The 17,294-nt window shown below is 42.7% G+C and overlaps 3 protein-coding genes across 4 annotated transcripts in view; 2 read left to right on the forward strand and 1 right to left on the reverse strand.

Moving 5' to 3' along the window:
- Positions 1-650: 650 nt before the first annotated feature.
- On the forward strand, positions 651-6,742 carry LOC147206464 (serine beta-lactamase-like protein LACTB, mitochondrial). The gene is made up of 6 exons (XM_086108282.1): positions 651-3,821; positions 3,926-3,992; positions 4,379-4,569; positions 4,648-4,963; positions 5,058-5,223; positions 5,772-6,742. Exons 1-6 carry the CDS (start codon positions 3,336-3,338, stop codon positions 6,280-6,282), a joined length of 1,737 nt encoding a protein of 578 aa, XP_085964408.1. The 5' UTR covers positions 651-3,335; the 3' UTR covers positions 6,283-6,742.
- On the reverse strand, positions 6,105-9,191 carry nrg4 (neuregulin 4). 2 transcript variants are annotated; one of them, XM_086108285.1, is made up of 6 exons: positions 9,113-9,191; positions 8,792-8,846; positions 8,620-8,713; positions 8,387-8,539; positions 8,194-8,301; positions 6,105-6,240 (listed from the first exon to the last, which is right to left on the reverse strand). In XM_086108285.1, exons 2-5 carry the CDS (start codon positions 8,799-8,801, stop codon positions 8,232-8,234), a joined length of 327 nt encoding a protein of 108 aa, XP_085964411.1. In that variant the 5' UTR covers positions 8,802-8,846; positions 9,113-9,191; the 3' UTR covers positions 6,105-6,240; positions 8,194-8,231. The 2 variants fall into 2 exon arrangements, with proteins under 2 accessions (XP_085964411.1, XP_085964410.1); XM_086108284.1 differs by lacking the exon at positions 6,105-6,240 and having other exon boundaries at positions 7,131-8,301; positions 9,113-9,190.
- A 120-nt stretch (positions 9,192-9,311) lies between these two features.
- tmem266 (transmembrane protein 266) overlaps positions 9,312-17,294 on the forward strand; it is a 35,509-nt gene continuing 27,526 nt past the window's right edge. The window contains exons 1-3 of the mRNA XM_086108281.1: positions 9,312-11,913; positions 12,084-12,489; positions 15,756-15,862. Coding sequence (XP_085964407.1) covers positions 15,849-15,862 — 14 coding nt within the window. The 5' untranslated portion in view covers positions 9,312-11,913; positions 12,084-12,489; positions 15,756-15,848. The remainder of the gene's footprint in view (positions 11,914-12,083; positions 12,490-15,755; positions 15,863-17,294) is intronic.

The raw sequence follows: 17,294 nt of genomic DNA on the forward strand, positions 1-17,294 counted from the left end.
GTGAAACCTGTATTCAAGGGAAATTCACCCAGAATAGAAACAGGAAAAGTGATGTGAGAGCTAAAGAGCCATTAGGGCTGGTACATACAGATCTAGGTGGGCCTATTGACCCAGAGTCATTCGACGGGTACAAATATGCCATCACTTTTACTGATGACTTTTCTGGAGCTGTTTTTGTATACTTTCTCAGGAACAAAAACATGGCAGTTGAAGCTACAAAGCCGTTCTTGGCGGACACAGCACCATATGGTAAAGTCAAGCGAATGAGATCGGATAATGGGACAGAGTTTGTTTCAAAAGAGTATCAATCTCTACTTCGAGATAATGTGCTAAAACATGAGAGATCAGCGCCCTACTCCCCACATCAAAATGGGACAGCAGAGAGGAACTGGCGCACATTGTTTTAGATGGTCAGGTGTATGCTGATAGAATCAGGCTTACCCAAAGAGCTATAGCCATATGCAGCCAGAACAGCAGCAGTTATACGGAACAGGTGTTACTGCGAAAGAACAGCGGAGACTCCTTATTTCCTTTTCACAGGAAAAAGGCCAGATTTGTCAAAAATGAAAAAGTTTGGTTCAGAATGCATGGTCTATGAGCAAAACAGGAAAAGGCTAGATCCAAAGGGCAAAGAGGGGATCTTTGTTGGTTTTGACCGTCATTCACCTGCTTATTTGATCTATTTTCCAGAGAAAACCAAGGTTCAGAAACACAGACGGGTCCACTTCATCACAAAGACCGTGACTGAGAGTGAGACGCAGACTGAGAAGACTCAACTGGAGGACCACTATGTAGAGTGGGTAACTATGCCGAAAGCAAGTCAGTCACAGACAGAATATGTAGGAAAAGACTGACACAGAACCAGAACTTAAACCTGACTGCGACACGGACCCAACCAATGGTACTGAGACTCCTCGTACTTCTGGTAGAGAAAGGAAGACACCAAAATATTTAGAGGATTATGAATGTGTAGTAAAAGGCAATGAGATCACAATTGATTACTGCTATAGAGCAACAGTGGGATTGCCACAAACATTCTACGAGGCAATGGCATCGCCAAAGTCAGAAAAGTGGAGAAAGGCTATGATAGATGAGATGACTTCTTTTAAAGAGAGCGACACTTTCACCCTTGTGCCATTACCGGAGGGTAGACAGACAGTGGGGGGAAGGTGGGTGTATGCTTTAAAGGAGGATGACAAAAGCAATGAAACATATAAAGCGAGATATGTAGCCAAAGGGTACAGTCAGAGAGAAGGACTTGACTTCTGAGACATTTTCGCCGACCGCTAATCTGACATCACTGCGACTACTGATGCAGCTTGCTGCACAGTAAGACTTGCTCTTAAACCAAATGGACGTGAAGGCAGCATACTTACATGCACCTATTGACTGCGAACTATATATGGATCAACCTGAAGGTATTTGTGTGAAACAAAAGGATGGTGTACAACTTGTGTGTAAGTTAAACAAATCCAAATATGGCCTCAAACAGTCTGGGAGAAATTGGAACATGATGCTTCATGAGTTTTTACTTGCGAACGAGTTTGTACAGAGTCAAGCAGACCACTGTATCTACACCAAAATGTCTGACAAAGAAAAAGTAATTTTGTTTGTGTGGGTCGATGATATCGTGGCTGCCAGCAATGAGAAGTGTTTATGCGAGATCAAAGAGAAACTCGGGAGTAAGTTTAGGATGAAAGACCTCGGATGCCACACTCATTTCATTGGGATTGATTTCAAGCAAAATGTGGTCTCAATCACATTAAACCAATCCAGATATATTGAGAAAATATTGAAAAAGTTTGGCATGTCTGAATGCAAAGCAAGAGCCACTCCAAGTGAAATTAAATGTGACCTGGCTCCAGAAGGGGACAAAACCGATCGGAGCCACTCCAAGTGAAATCAAATGTGACCTGGCTCCAGAAGGGGACAAAACCGATCAGAGGAAATACAGAGCAATGCTGGGTAGCCTCATATACATCATGACCTACACTAGGCGTGATATGAGCTGGATTGTGAGTAGACTATCTCAGTATATGTCTGATCCAAGAGAAAAGCACTTGACAGCATTAAAACATGTGTACAGGTACTTAAAAGGAACTAAGAACCAGGTACTATGTTACAAAAAGTGACACACAATTAGAGTTGGTAGGTTACTCCGATGCCGACTGGGCAAACGATAAAGAGGCCAGAAAGAGCACCACAGGCTATTGCTTTAGTCTGACACAAGGGGGTGCTGTTGTCTCATGGAAGACAAAGAAACAACAGACAGTTGCACTTTCAACTTGTGAGGGTGAATATGTTGCACTGGCGGCTACTATTCAGGAAGCACGATATCTTACACAAGTTTTGAAAGACTTCCATCCAGGATTTGAACAATCCACGGAGATATTCAAGGACAATTGGGGAACGATACGCCTTGCGAAGAACCCAGTGTATCGCCAAAGAAGCAAGCATGTGGACATTAAATACCATTTCATCAGGTCCAATGTTTTGCTGAAAAGAATTGTTTTGATGTATTGTCCAACAGATATGGTAGCAGATGTGTTTACTAAATCTGCTACAAGGGCAAAAATTGAAAAGTTTAGACCCTATATGTTTGGTAACTAATGCAGTGTTAGTGTATGTGGCACCATCGAGTGGGGGTGTTGAGTGACGATGTATGCCACTGGCACTGTTGCTTAATGTTTGGTACTATTTTGTGTGGAAGGATACCATGTTATGGGGTGTATATAAATAAATGGGGTGGAGCTTCCCTGCAGTTCGCTTCTGGCAGTGACGGTGCACTGGGGCACGTCGGGTCTTCAGCGACTCGGTGGTAGCGACCACACAGAAAAATAAGAAACGTCTCCAGTCTTGTGCCTCGAACAGAGTGTAGTCACCAGCAATGATGCCTACACATGACCAGCGAGAGACTTCCGCAGCATTAGGTTCAACAGAGGGACTTGATCGATACAGAGAGGGGCAGAGAAAATAATTTAAAAATATATTTTATAATATAAAATGAAATGCTGTGGGGCTGAACCGGACCTAATCAGATTTCTGATGGGTCCCCCGACCTGGTACAGCACTTCTTGGTCAATGTTGTGGTACTTTGTCAGCTGAGTCATTTTGTGGTGGACTGCCCCTTACATACAGTACTTGCGTTTTGTTTATTATTTTGGTCGTAGTCTGGAGTGGTTTTGAATCATCTTTGCAAACCTGGATTGAATGTTTACTTATCTGGCTTTCATTTGAATCATGATTTGCACTCCAGTCAATTGTTACGCCTGTGATGAAATGTTTGAGGGTCGTGCAGTGGTGACCTACATTTGTATGGCCGAGTCGGTCGCTCGATGTTTTCAGAATCGGTATTCAATTCATCAGGTCTGTCTCGCCGTGACAAACCTAATGGGAGTTTTCCAACCTACGCCTCATCGAAGCCAAGTGTCTTGACCACGAAAAATACGCTTTATTCCTTTAAAATGTACCACTTATTGGTGCCACGTAGTTTATGTTTCAATTCAATACTTTTGCCCACGAGTGTGTCCGCTCTGCGGATCGCACAAGCTGCTACACGAGCTCGGCGGTGCAGCCTGACAAATGTTTTTAACCAAAGGCGATGCTACGTGGGCGGCGCCACCCCAACCTTGTCACAAAACTTTACAAGGTTTTCCTTGGTGCGGGTCAACCGGATCGGTGTGGGTCTTGCCGTGGTCTTTGGACTGAAATATCACGTGAGGGAAAACAACGGTTTGTGTGACAATACCGCGACGGAATCACCGAATCGTCGATACGAGGCTGCAATCAAATCGAGCCGAATCCTGGTGGAGCGGATCCAGGTAGGCGCCCAGGTGTGCAGACAGGAATGTGGATGTGATCAGGTTCCACCAGTCTGGCTCTGCTGCGGCAGCTATGTCGATTTATGTGGGTCTTCTCTTGTCAGACTGAGTTCGGAGCTCCCGGCGTGGTGGTGGGTGTGTCGGTCGATGGAGCTACTGTCTGGTGTGAAGGTTCGTGCATGACTCACGAAGGAGTCCGTTTAAAACAACTAATATACAAAAAAGGAAACTTTCACTCTCAAAAGCCTCTATCGCTCACCACATAAGGGTCAGAACCTGAATAGGGTGGCCGATTGTCTCTCGAAATTGATTCTCTGTAATTCATATTGTTGTAAACTGCAAGAGATCAAATAAAATAATTTAAAATTTATTAAAATGTGTTATTTGTTGTTTTTTAAAATTAATCATCCGGTGAATCAGTTATCAGAATTTTATTCTGCCAAATATGAGAATCGGCCTCAAAAATCCATATCTGTCGGGCCTTCTGTTTTGTGCAACATTTTACTGTATCTAAAATAGTTATTCATTGACACTTTCAAATGATCAATGGATTTCAGGGATCGGTTATGCCGATTTGGAGAATCGTGTTCCGTGTGGCCCGGAAACTGTGATGAGAATTGCCAGCATCAGTAAGTCCTTAACGTCTGCAGTTTCTGCGCGCCTCCGTGAGGAAGGGAAACTTGATCTCGATGCGCCCGTCCAGAAATATGTACCAGAGTTTCCACAAAAACAGTTTGATGGTCAGAATGTAAGTAACCTCAACTTAACGCAGATCCATTTTTCATCTTCTGCAATCCGACCCACAAGGACATGATCTTCTTTTTAGGTCACGATAACACCTCGCATGATTCTCTCACACCTCAGTGGTATACGGCATTATGAGAAGGATGCTACTAAAGTGAGGGAGGACCTGGAGAAAGACAAGCGACGTTTGAAGTCAGTGACGGAGAAAATGGAGAATAAGAACTTGTGTGAAAATAAAGGTGAGCCCACTAAAGAGCACAGCGCCCAATCCAAAGAGGCTTCGTGGGGAAAGCAGAATAAAGATCTTGACCACGAAGAATACTATTTGACGGACAATTTTGAAAGTGTCACTCAGGCGTTGGATCTCTTTAAGGACGACCCGCTCATTTTTAAACCAGGTAAAACACATGCAGCGCTTGCTCAATTGCGTCATGAAGCGGTTATAGGTTTGGTAATCTAATTAACACTTCACTCCACTTCCTCTTCCTGCAGGCACAACATTGTCGTACTCCACCCACGCCTACACCCTCCTCAGTGCTATCATCGAGCAGGCTGCTGGTCAGCGCTTCCTGGATGTCATGGCCAACCTCTTCTGGGAACTTGGAATGTTCAGTACTGTGCCAGATAAAAACGAACCCGTCATTTACCATCGCTCCAGGTAATCAAATTCCAGGGTGCACTTTATCAGGGTGGGTAGCTTAAAATGGTGGAGGGGGCCAAAAAATGTTCTGTCAGCCACAAGAGGGTGCCGGTGACTGGCGTCGTTGACCCGTATCGGCATCCATGGGGAGTACTCAGTACCTTGAAATAAGGCCCGAGTGGTATCATTACTCACTCATGCCTGCATTTAAAACCCTCATAGTCGACCGTTTACGTTAAATGCAATATTTCTTTGAAGTGTCATAGCACAGTACTGCTTTTATTGTCCATAAAGGGCAAAAAATCCCAAGGAATTTATATAAACTATATATGTATGGGTAGCACAGATGACGCTGAACATTTTGAGTGATTGAAAATAAAAAAACACATGCTGGAATAATGCAACATACACAATTTTCAAAAATTGTAAAACGCGTAGGTTCGGTTTAGTTTTTTTCGAAGGGCATAAGGGTTTTAAACTTCTATTCATGTGTAACAAAACTCTCCCACTTGGTTCTTGAAAGTCTGTTTTGATTGCGCGTGCTGAAGAATGCTTTTCCTCCACAGATATTACCGTCTGAACAAGCGAGGTCAGGTGACCAACTGCCCGTACGTGGACAACTCGTACAAGTGGGCAGGCGGCGGCTTCCTTTCCACAGTGGGGGACCTGCTGCTGTTCGGTAATGTTTTGCTCTACAGCTACCAGATGGCCCACGTTAAGGACACGGAAGGGTTGCTGCCTGGCTTCCTCAAACCCCAAACCGCTGTGGAATTCTGGACGCCGACGGACAAAACGGAGGTCAACTGGGACAGAGACGTATGGTACGGCCAAGGCTGGCAGGTGGTGGAGAAAGAGCAAAAATGTGGGCAGTGCAGGAAGCGCAGGCACTACGTTTCGCACACAGGGAACGCTGTGGGGGCCAGCAGTGTCCTGTTGGTGTTGCCCAGTGAGGAGATCGGCCACAAGACCCTCCCGCAGGGAGTGGTGGTCAGCATTCTCACCAACATGCATTCTGTGAGACTCAACAGCACAGCCCTGAAAATTGCACACGAGTTTGACGAAGCCAAAAGTGCGTAAAATGTTTCCAGAAAATGTGACTGCTTTAAATTTTTATATATAGCTTTAAGAGTTGGCTGTTGTTTACCGATGTATATTTGTATGAAAATTTGAAAAAAAATTCCTTGCACTAGACTGTGATACCCCGCAGTTTTTAATACGAGGATGTGACAAGCAGAAGTCAAATAATCATGATTTCAGGCCTCATAGAACAAATATTTCAGATTCGTTCCTGAATTATTTTTAATGAACTTGTTTTGGCCAAAGATTTTTCGATTAGCCCTTCCCTAATGAGTGCGAATGACCTTTTCACATTTGATGAACTTTTATTATTTTGACTCATGATCAAAGAGCTCAAAGACACACTGCCAATAATGCAGTCCAACCACAAAAATGGAGCCCAACCAGTTTTTTAATGCTCTTTGGAAAGTGATTGAACTGAAGCAGTCGTTGCCTTCTTCTATTAAAGCATATAATTATGCATGTTGAGGTCATCTTTTTGGTATTATGTGGGTTGGACCAATGGAGTGTTTTATAATGTTTCAAGTGGAAAGTTTTGAGGAAACATGAAAAATGTTTTGAATTCTCTCCCCTAGATGGTGCTCACCTCTAAAAATGGCAGCATCGATGGAAAGGATGTATTCCGTTAATACCACAAAAAACTGTGTTACGTAGGAGGGAAACTGTTAGTTGTGTTTTGCTTTGGCGATTTTCAGCGTGTATTTAATTGCCGTTTTGACATTTTTATTGTATCAATTAACCTTCTGTCACAGTGGTGCAACTTTGAGTGTCACAAATGGAATTTGAAAGGTGTGCTTTGGTTTGGCTCACTCCCCCCTCCCCCCAAAAAAAATCACACCATAGTCATATTATTTCACATTGCTTGTATTTACAGAATCACAGCCATTTAACCATCAACTGAAACTAAATTTGTTGCCATTCAGCGTCACACATGCAGCACGTTGAAAATATACCGAGTATGTTTTCTACAGTGCTTTTTGTCAAAGCCCATAGATTGAAATGTGATATATTTGTAGTCCAGTGAAAACCCCAAAAATCGCTTTGACATTTCAAAACTCGACCATCATTTTTAGGAAAAAAATCTGCTTCCAAAGTCACACCAAAATCCATCCGTGGTCATGCGTGACGGCGTGTTAAGACGTAGTAGCATCTCATCCACGTGTGTTCTATTTATGCTTTTGTGTATTATTGTTTGGGTGGGTGGGAGGGGGGAGCTGTCACAGTGGGAAATAAAAATGTGGATGGGAAAGCAGTACATCCACCTCTAGCTACTCGAAACAATATGGCAAATTCAACAATAAAATAATAGAACGGAATCTGTTGTATATAAGAAAACTGCATTAGTCTTCATGAGAACACACTCGCCATCAAACACCATTGACAGCAGTTAACCACTTTTTACACAATTATGAGAGTTAATGCTGATTTAAGTATTTGAATTTGATGTATTTTTTTTTCTCACCATTTCTTGGGGACCACACGAGTGTCAATCTAAACCAATTGGAGCATCTCAGAACTGATCGAGTTTGTCTATAAAGGATCCACTATAGAGCCAACCCATTATATCGAGCGAGACAGCCACAGATTTGTTTGCATTATTGTTAACTTACTGACTTATGTTTACACCACACTTGTTTGGCAGACATTTGTGAAGTTGTTGCTGTGAATGCTTAAGAGACTGCAAGTCAGTGTTTAGTCAGTTAACAACTCTAACTGAAGTCGATAAAGCAACTGGCTTTGAAAATAATTCCTGGTTCATTTGCATTTATTTTATCTTATAAGCCTAACCTATGGGACCATAAATCTGATATTGTTTATTGTCATGCAAATGAGTTTGTAAAAGAATCTAATTTTTTTTTTTAATTGTCCAGCTCCAGTCTGCACAATAACTGGCATTCAAAAATATCTCACCTCTTTGGGTGTTGCGAGAACACATCAACGTTCACTCGTCATACTCTTGGTTTGACTTTCCAATACTCTATGTGACTCTGTTTCCTCTGTTGCTTGGCTTTCAGCATCCTGGGCACAAGTTACATCAAGAGTTTAGAACATGCTCTTTATAATGCTCTTTTGAAAAGCTTTCCTCCATTATTTGTGTACTTACTTATATGTAAAGTAGACAATCACAGCAAAGACCACTAAGATGAGGAGTGCGACAAGGACCAGTGCTACAATTAAACCCGCCTGCTCCTTTTCGGAGGCTCCAATGAGCAGTTGGAACTGCTCGCATCGACTTCCCTTGTAGTAGTCGTTGCACCTAAATGTAACATAGAATCTCTCAGTACGGCAGTCCAATCATGCTAATTCATTAACATTGCGCGTGAGTGCACGACTTACACGCAGGAAATTGTTTCCATCGAGGCAAGTTTGTAGCACGTGCCTCCGTTCATACAATAGGCAGCATCCTGCCCGTCACATGGCACTCCATGTTCTGTATGTACAAATCAAACATTGATCAAATGGTTGCTTGCTCAAAGGGGAATGTTTCAAAATCAAGTTTTATTTTTACCCGCCATCATCCGGAAGGTGGATCTTATTTTCTTTTTGCTTTTTTTTTCTGTTACCTAGATAGAGAGTTAAAAGTGCTGGTGAATTAAAGGTGAAAACGGATTAATAGGAGGCTGACAATTGATCTCTGTGGAACCCCTTCCGAAAAGCTTCAACTACTTAAGCTGCATCCGATGTGATAGTTGCCTTACAAAACAAAAACATCTCACTGTTTCTTTAATAAGGTTCAATTATTTGCTCGCACAAAGAAAGGGCAGCGCTTATATGACTTGGGAAAAAAAACAACAACAGTAGTTAAGGAATATCTAACAGTTGTCCTTACCTGCTTGTGAAATCCCAACTTTTGGTCGCTACCGTGACTTCCCAATGTGACACAGAGTACTGTGTTGCTTTCGCCTAGACCTTTAAGGACAAACGTCATGTGGGCGTGCTCCTGCCACCGAAAATATGTTGCAAATGCAGTTTGTCCACATTGCCTCTGAAAATGCGATACCAGCTCGCTATAGCCCATTTGTCAGTTTGTCTGTGAGGTCAGTAATGTAATCGCAGTAGCCTGTGGCCATCACTGTGATGGATGATGATGATGATGGTCCACGCGCGATCACATGTTCTCATACCACCTGAAAGGAGTCTCTCCGTCACAGGCCTTGGATGGGTGAGGCAACATTTGCGCTTGTCTGCGTGGTGAGATTCGAATGAATGGTTGGCATGTCGAGAAGGCATGAATGGAATCGCGGGAACTCGAGGCAAGGCGCTGCGGACTGCCTCCTTCAAAGACGCGATACGTGTCTCAGGACCGTTAGTTGACTCATCAGCTGGCAAGTTTTCTTCATTGTTTCGCAGATTTCTTAATGGCAAAGTGTCGTGCTGCAGGCTTGGCAGAGGGCCCCGTTCTGATAACATAGTTGTATGAAATGCAGCTCTGCGTCTTCTATAATTTAACAGTTATGTGCCAACTACAAATGGTGTCACTGGGTTGTGGTTTAGTTTCACTCGAAAAGCAGGGGCGGGAGAGATTTTCCATCATAGTATCGCATGAAATTCTTTTGATGACAGTGCAATCGTGTCCATTTTTATAACTTTCTATTTTTGTGTTCATGGATAACATTGGTTTATTTATTTTTAACCCTTTTAGGGGCAGCGGTTACTACAGTGGACAGCTTATCATGTTGTCAGGTTACAGGGTGCATGAATAAGGAATGGGGTTAAGGAATGTGTAGTTTTACAACAGTGTTTAAAATCTCAACTTGGGTCTAAATTGTACATCTTCTCAATTTTGAAAAAGCCATGCCACTTTTATTTTTTTATTCGAGTCACTGATGATGTAGTGATGCATTCTCCTGACTTATGTGCGGGGAGCGTGGGCTCGGTTCCCACTCAGTGACAATGTGGGTGTGAATGGTTGTTCGTCTCTCTGTATGTCCCCTGCGAATGACTGGCGACCATTTCAGGGTGTACTCTGCCTTCAACCCAAAGTCAGCTGGGATAGTGTCCAACAACTCCCTGCAACCCTGTTCAGGATAAGCAGTGTTGAAAATGGATGGATGGACTTTATTTTTCTATAAGTCATTAGGCCAGTGACCATCTTAACCTATTATTGAAAACCCGATCAATTTGTGGCTTGTGGTACATATACAGTATCATAAATAATGGATGCCCACTGGGATGCATTGTGGTTGCTTACAACCATACATTTCTAATTAGATACACAGATTCCTGACGTAAAAGGTATGTGACTTTTGGTAGTATCCAAGGTTTAAAACTGATGTAGTAAAACTGTTAAGTGAATTCAGAGATTTGTTTTGAAATACTGTACATTACACATGTTTGAAAACGTGCAAAGAGTGAGAACTGTGGAGCACACATTTGTGGACCTATAGCGTTAAACCTACACCAACCAACGTTAAGCCTACATCCTAAAAATCCATCTTCCCATTGGCTAGTCCACTGGTGTGGCCGCTTTAGAGCGCCTCATTGACAGCTGTGAGTGCATGTACATCACAGAAAAAAAAGTGTGAGTTTTTTTTTTGAGTTCTTGATAGCTTAGCGACTTGCGTGATCACTGGTGTTTTGCACTTTAGAAAGCAGCATAGACGTGGAAAAGCCCCAGCGACGACCCAATGGGATATACTGTATGCCAGCCACTGGCGGCTTTATATTCTTGCATTTCCAACAAGTAGTCATATGTAGGCATAAGAAAGATCCTAGACAAAGTAGCATCCTTTTTTTTCCAGGTCATAGAAGTGGTGCTTGATCGACAGTTGAGCGAGGTGTGGTTTTAGGGCCCTCATTGGATATGCTCACAGTGTTGAGAGCAGAGAGAAGTGCTTGATTTTTAAAAAAAAATCATTTAAAATTTTCTATATTTAATGATTTTTGATCATTTAAATTTGGCAGAGGGTGTGGTGTGTCAAATTTAGAATTTTATTTTGTCTTTATATGAAAATTAGTCATACTGTACCATCTATAGTACTTTCTTCATGTTCTGCATATTGCAGAAATGTATCAAAAGTATTACGTTTTACAGTATTATGAAGAAGGATGAGGCCACCAATAGATTTGGTGTTTTAGCAATGCTATCCTGATCATTACATATAACTATGCTACCAATGGAGCACAGACTTCCACCAAGGCTGAACTATTAACACAAGTGAAAACAATGCGTCGAGCTTTGTATTTTTGTATTTGGCTTTGTTTGTTTGTTTGTAGGCTACTTCCTGCTAAGCAGAGGATGAAAAAAGACAGGGTGCCATTATGATTTCGATAGACAGATACTCTGTTCATCCGGAGGGAAATTACACATTGGTCTGTTGTTTAAACAGTGGTTCTGTCCTATTTCCTTTTTTTTGGGGGGGGGGCATATTGTTGTGAAATATTGCAGACATCTCCCATGCTGAATATTCAACATTTTGGGATAATTAATCCGGATTGAGCTAAAGCAAAAAAAAAAAAAGGCACGAAGAAAATCAGATGTTTTTTTCCACCCTTTTTTTCGCCATTTTCCCGCTTTGGCGCGTGTGTTGTTATCGCGAGGAAGCTGAAGGAAGTGAAAAGAAGCAAGAGTGTTTTGGGTCCACCCCCCCCCCCCCCACCCCCCCTCGACGTCGACGCTTCATCAGAGCTGTAAGTAAAATGTCTACTGTGGCTTCTAAACGCGAACGCGGTTCATTCGTATGTTTTTCTAATTGATTTAATATATATATTATGACAATTATTGTGTTTGTTTGATTATTTATTTTACACTTGTGCTTCTTGTATTGTCCTCATCGACGTCGTCGCCCGCTGGACTTCAGCTTTTGGACAGCTCCCGGTTGTGAGCCTCTTCGTCCACATGGAGCCCCCGGTGTGATCGCGGGGAGGGGGGCGTGGAAGACCCCCCCCCCCCAAAAAAAACAAAAAAACCTTCGCGAGCCACCCTCCCACGATGGGACCGTGTCCCCGGACTCGGTGACGGCACCGCCTGCTCCCGAAGCATGGTGCCCTCGCGCCGAAGGAGGAGGTCTGTTTGTCGCGCTGTGTCCCCGGAACGGCGACGCTGGTTCTCGGCGGATTTGTCAGCCCACTCAATCAAGCCGAGATCCGAGCTCCTCTCATTGTGATCTTCATCATCGGCGAGGAGGGAGATGTGCCCGTCGTCACTGCGAGGGCAAATGAGTCACGACCATACTTTCCACTATGTAGAGCAAAGCAACGCAGGAGGTTAGTGTGCATTCGTTTGCTTCTTTTTTTCTACCTTTCTTGTGTTGGTTGAATCGGGAAGAAGAAGAAGAATCCCACCGAGGGGCCTCCGAGCACAATTTATGTCGGCCTCGCTTGACATGATTGCAAATGCATCTTGATGAGCTTGTGCAGAAATAGACCGAGGCTCGTTGGCTGGAAACGAGATGGTGAATACATTGCAGCCTTTTAGACAGCCATCACCATGATGGAGCACTTCGAGGAATGAATGGAAATCACAGATGAAAGTGGTGAAAGTTGTTGTGTGTTTTTAATCATATTCCCACCAAGGCCATAGTGAATCACCTTGAGGATGAATTGCAAGCACATACGTCTCAGAGTCAGAATAGAATGGAGCAGTGCAACAAAATTAGGCATTTCTCATCTCCAGGGTAGAATGACGTCAAAAATGCAACCCATCGATATAACTTAAATATAATGTTCAAATATAACTTAGCTGTGTTTAAAAATCTTCAAGCTATATCATGGCAACACGGCGTCAAGTGGTTCGCGCGTCTGCTCCAAAGTTTTGCGTTTTGGGGTTGGAACCTTAGCTCCAGCGCTTCCGATGTGGAGTTTACATGTTCTCACTGTGCTTGCATGGTTTTCCTTCCGGTACTTCCTCCCACATTTCAAAACATCCATCTTGGGTTTAATTGAGAGCTCTAAATTGTCCATCGGTAAAAATGGAAGTGTAAATATTTGTTTTTCAACTGTATAGCTAATTTGCTCCAAGTTAGCTGGGATAGGCGCCAAGAAGTCACTTTCAACACGTTTTGCATGCCTTTAAAAACTGCTGCGTTAAAAATAACCCCAGAAATTTTAAGCCTCGCTATTTCTCTATATTTCCTAGATTTTTTTTCTTTTTCTTTGGGGAAACAATGCTTCTTGATCATCATTCATACTTTCGGACAGCCTGTTTATTTCCCTCGGAAATAATGCCCCATTTGTAGGAAACATGCATTTGTGGGATGTGCAGTACAACTGATGTAAAAAATGTGCCAAATCTTGCTGAGCATCTTATTCTTGAGTTGCTGTTGACTCTTGTATGGTGAATTGTAGCCTGATTAGTAAGAAGGGAACGGGAGGGGAAAAAAAAGCCATTGGCAGTTTTACAAATTCTTTCAACAAACTGTTGCTGGCATATGGAAGCACCATAAAGCGACGGCAGCTTGGCACTTACAAATCATTGTAAGTTAACCGACACGGTCGTATTGGTTATTCGAGCACAAAACTTACACCCAAGTTAAGAAATGTTGAGTCAGGTTGCGGTCAGAACTGGTGGCGGGCAACTTCATTCTTTTCCCTCCCATATTCGGGAGGTAACATGAACATTTATTGCGTTCCAACACCGACATTATCAAGTAAACAAACATGACTGCTTTTGTACTGTCGTCTTAACACAAATGTACGAAGATAATTAGATCTATCCATTTACTCGAGATGTTATCGAAGCCTACGCCAGCTGACTTTTGGAAAGTTGTGTGCTACTATAACCAGAGAACTGGTTACCAGATAATTGCTGCACATACATTGAATAGACCAGGAGTCACCAACAAGTGACAGATGTGATTTAAAAATGAACAGTAACAAAACAATAGATGCGCCTCAATGGTGAATGGTGTCTTTTTTTTTTCTTTTTGTGAACATGGGAGTAAGTCATAGGACCTGGACAAAACCCACTCCGGCACGGCGCTATTTTAAAGCCAAACCTATTACAGGAGGATGCCCCGGTATAGCTATCATAATCCATGAAATGTAAAAAAGAAAAATCTGTGTAATTGGCAAGGTGCTCCATGTCAACACCACAGCAATGATGCATCGACCTCCTCCTCTGATCCAGTTTGCAACGTGCGCGATTTTCCAGACTCTTCCATTCAAAGCGGCTTGTCACTTAACTGACTTCAATGGCCTTCTGTCCCACAGCATAAGGAGCTAGCTAGCATCCTTTGGTACTTGCTATGCGAGAGATGCGGTGTTCCTCAGCCCCACAGATTCACAGAGCGGAGCGTATATTAAGGGAGATTTAAAATCCATTACAGTTTAGTGCTCCCTGGGAAAATAGTTAAACAGAGCAAAGGCAAGAGGTGAGAAGAAGCTGCCGCCACCAAGAAGCAAATGCAAAGTGTAAGATCCAAAACTTTGGCGACCAGGCGTCTGTGTGTAACTTTATTTTGGTCGTTTGACGTGGCTGTTTGCAAATACAGTAAATATTCCCATCCCCGGAATCTATGAAAAGGAATATCCTTCACCCGTAATAAAAACCTATGCATTCACATTTTGACTATGATATTACGTGTTACCGGAACATTGCGTAAGCGGAAATTCCACTACCCGTAACCCGGATGGCCGCGGGAGCTTAAATACACGCAATGCCCACCCGATGCGACGGAAAAGACACAACGCTGAGACAAGTTTTCAGTTCGCGTTTTTCGATCATCAGATTCTAAACGACGACATCTAAGTGAGTTTTTATTGCCGTGCGTTTTACTGTAATTGCGAACGATTTTAACTTCATTCACTTACGTTGTGTAGATCATGGCATCGAAACGTAGAAGAACTGTAATGACTGGAGCGGAGCGAGTGAAATGCATCCGTTTGAGCGAGGCTGGACACAAAGTTAAAAACATCCAGCAGACACTTGGAGGCGCAAAGACGCAAATCTACGAAACTTTAAAAAACAAGGCATCGATTCAACTCCTGATGACAAGCCACCATCCAGCAAGGAAGCAATGCAAATGGCAACAAAAATCCTTCAGTATGCACAAGAATTACCAGACATCGGTGATCAACGGGACAGTTCCTTGCAACTAGCAAGAAAACTGTATGACACGCAGGCAAACATTGTCATAAACCAAAGAATGCATCCAACAAAACAATCCAAAATACACCTTTTTTTCCCCAAGACAGAAAAAAAATAAACATTAAAATACTGTACGTATTTTACTGTTTTGATTTTTTTTTTGATACACCTGTATTGCAGTTTTTGTTATATAAACAGTTTTTGGACAGTATATTTTTGTATTTTATTGATTGTGTTGTTACACATTTTGTCAACATACTTGCAGGTTCATAAAGGACATGTACCATGCTCATTTCCCAAATGAGGAATTGATGTTATCAGGACAAATTGGACAGCGCAAACACGAGTCCGTACTCGAGAATATTTACTGTATAGTACGATATTTAGTGTTTCATATGCTATTCATCTTATACATAATGTTCATTGTTTTCTGTCTTTTCCAAAGGTGTGAATGGAGTCGAGCCGGGTTACTGTTGCTGTGGCTATCGTTTTACACCTGCCCTGATTTAGTGTGAACGTCCCTCGGAAACCTTTCAACATGAGCAACCACCAGTAAGTACCCCCTGACGCATCTCCTTTTCCGAGAGGCCGTGAAATCCCGAATCGCTATTGATGAACACGCCACCTCGTTGCAAAGGGCACCTCCATCTTGGTGGGTTACGATTAGCTCAATGGGACCCGCATATTCTCCCGCGAGGGTCCGTGAACAAGGGGGAGTTGGGCCTCATCTCCACTTGAACATATCCGTCATCTCCCGTCTGCTGGCGCTTCTTAGCATTCGTAAGGGACGCTCACTTGTCATCTTCTCTTATTAATAATTACTCCATGTGTGTGTGGTCCCGCAGACAAGCCCTGCATTCTGATGACAGCCGTGCTTAGAGAAGGTAGAAGGGAGGGGAAGGGAGGAAGAGGCGGTGAAGAGTGGAACGGAGTTGAGGGGTGGGGTGGGGGGGTGGGGGAGGGGGTTCAATCCAAAATGGGTTCAGTCAGCTGTGTTCTCCGGTTAAAGGCGCAGGGCGCTTCGAACGGTTGGCAGCGCAACGTCAGTACCGTGGCCAATCATCCTTAAGTAGATAATAGCGGGATGGTGATGACTGGTTATGAGTGCGATTCAGGCAAGCCCACGGCCAGTCAGTGAGGCGACAGATGGGAAACTCTTAATGCTGACAAAGGTTTTGAGGGAGTTTTGTTTTTTTATTAAACTCTGATTCCCTTTGACAGGATGCCCCTCGCACTGTAGCACCCCTGTTGTGGCAGGAAAGGTTTTATTTAGGTTTTTTTTTTTTTTTTTAATGGCAGTTAGGTCAAGAAATATTTGGATAATTTCAGGGTGTTTTCAGCCTTTTGTTTTCCTTTTATTCATCTAATGTCAATTGACATCACTCGTATGTCGAATTCACCTATCCCTTACTTATAACAATGTATTGTAAAATAAAGCATTTTTATAAGATGTGATTGGAGCACTGATTCAAGTGCTTTCACCAATAATGCAACGGTGGACCAGTTCCGCACGCACTTCTTGAAATAGAGAATGCGCTCGAATGACCATTAATTATGTCTGGAAACAGATAAAATATTAACAGGCAACTCTATATTTCTGCAAATCCATGTTTACATTTTCAAATGATCACTAACACAGCATTCCAAGGAAATCACAATGGTATTTTCACCACGGCCATGTTTCTATTCTTTTATGATCAACAAAATGTTAGAATTCAAACGCCTTGCGATACTAATACCTCTCGAACGGAGCCATTCAAAACTATGCATTTTTGTTATTAAGGGTTGCAAAGTCTGACATTGTGATACAACCCATACAGTGGCTCCCGTTATTCGTTTTGTCCAAGCAAAGTGATTTAAATATTGAAACCGATAATTAAAATGTACTTTACGCGTCCATGTCCAGATTAGTTATCCATCGTCGCACAGCTGCTGTTGACCCGTTTTCGGGGTAAAAGCAATTTTTAAATATATTTTTTAAATA

This window comes from Hippocampus guttulatus, chromosome 4, assembly GCF_054856545.1.
Source record: "Hippocampus guttulatus isolate MCC_2025c chromosome 4, RoL_Hgut_1.0, whole genome shotgun sequence".
NCBI lineage: Eukaryota > Metazoa > Chordata > Actinopteri > Syngnathiformes > Syngnathidae > Hippocampus > Hippocampus guttulatus.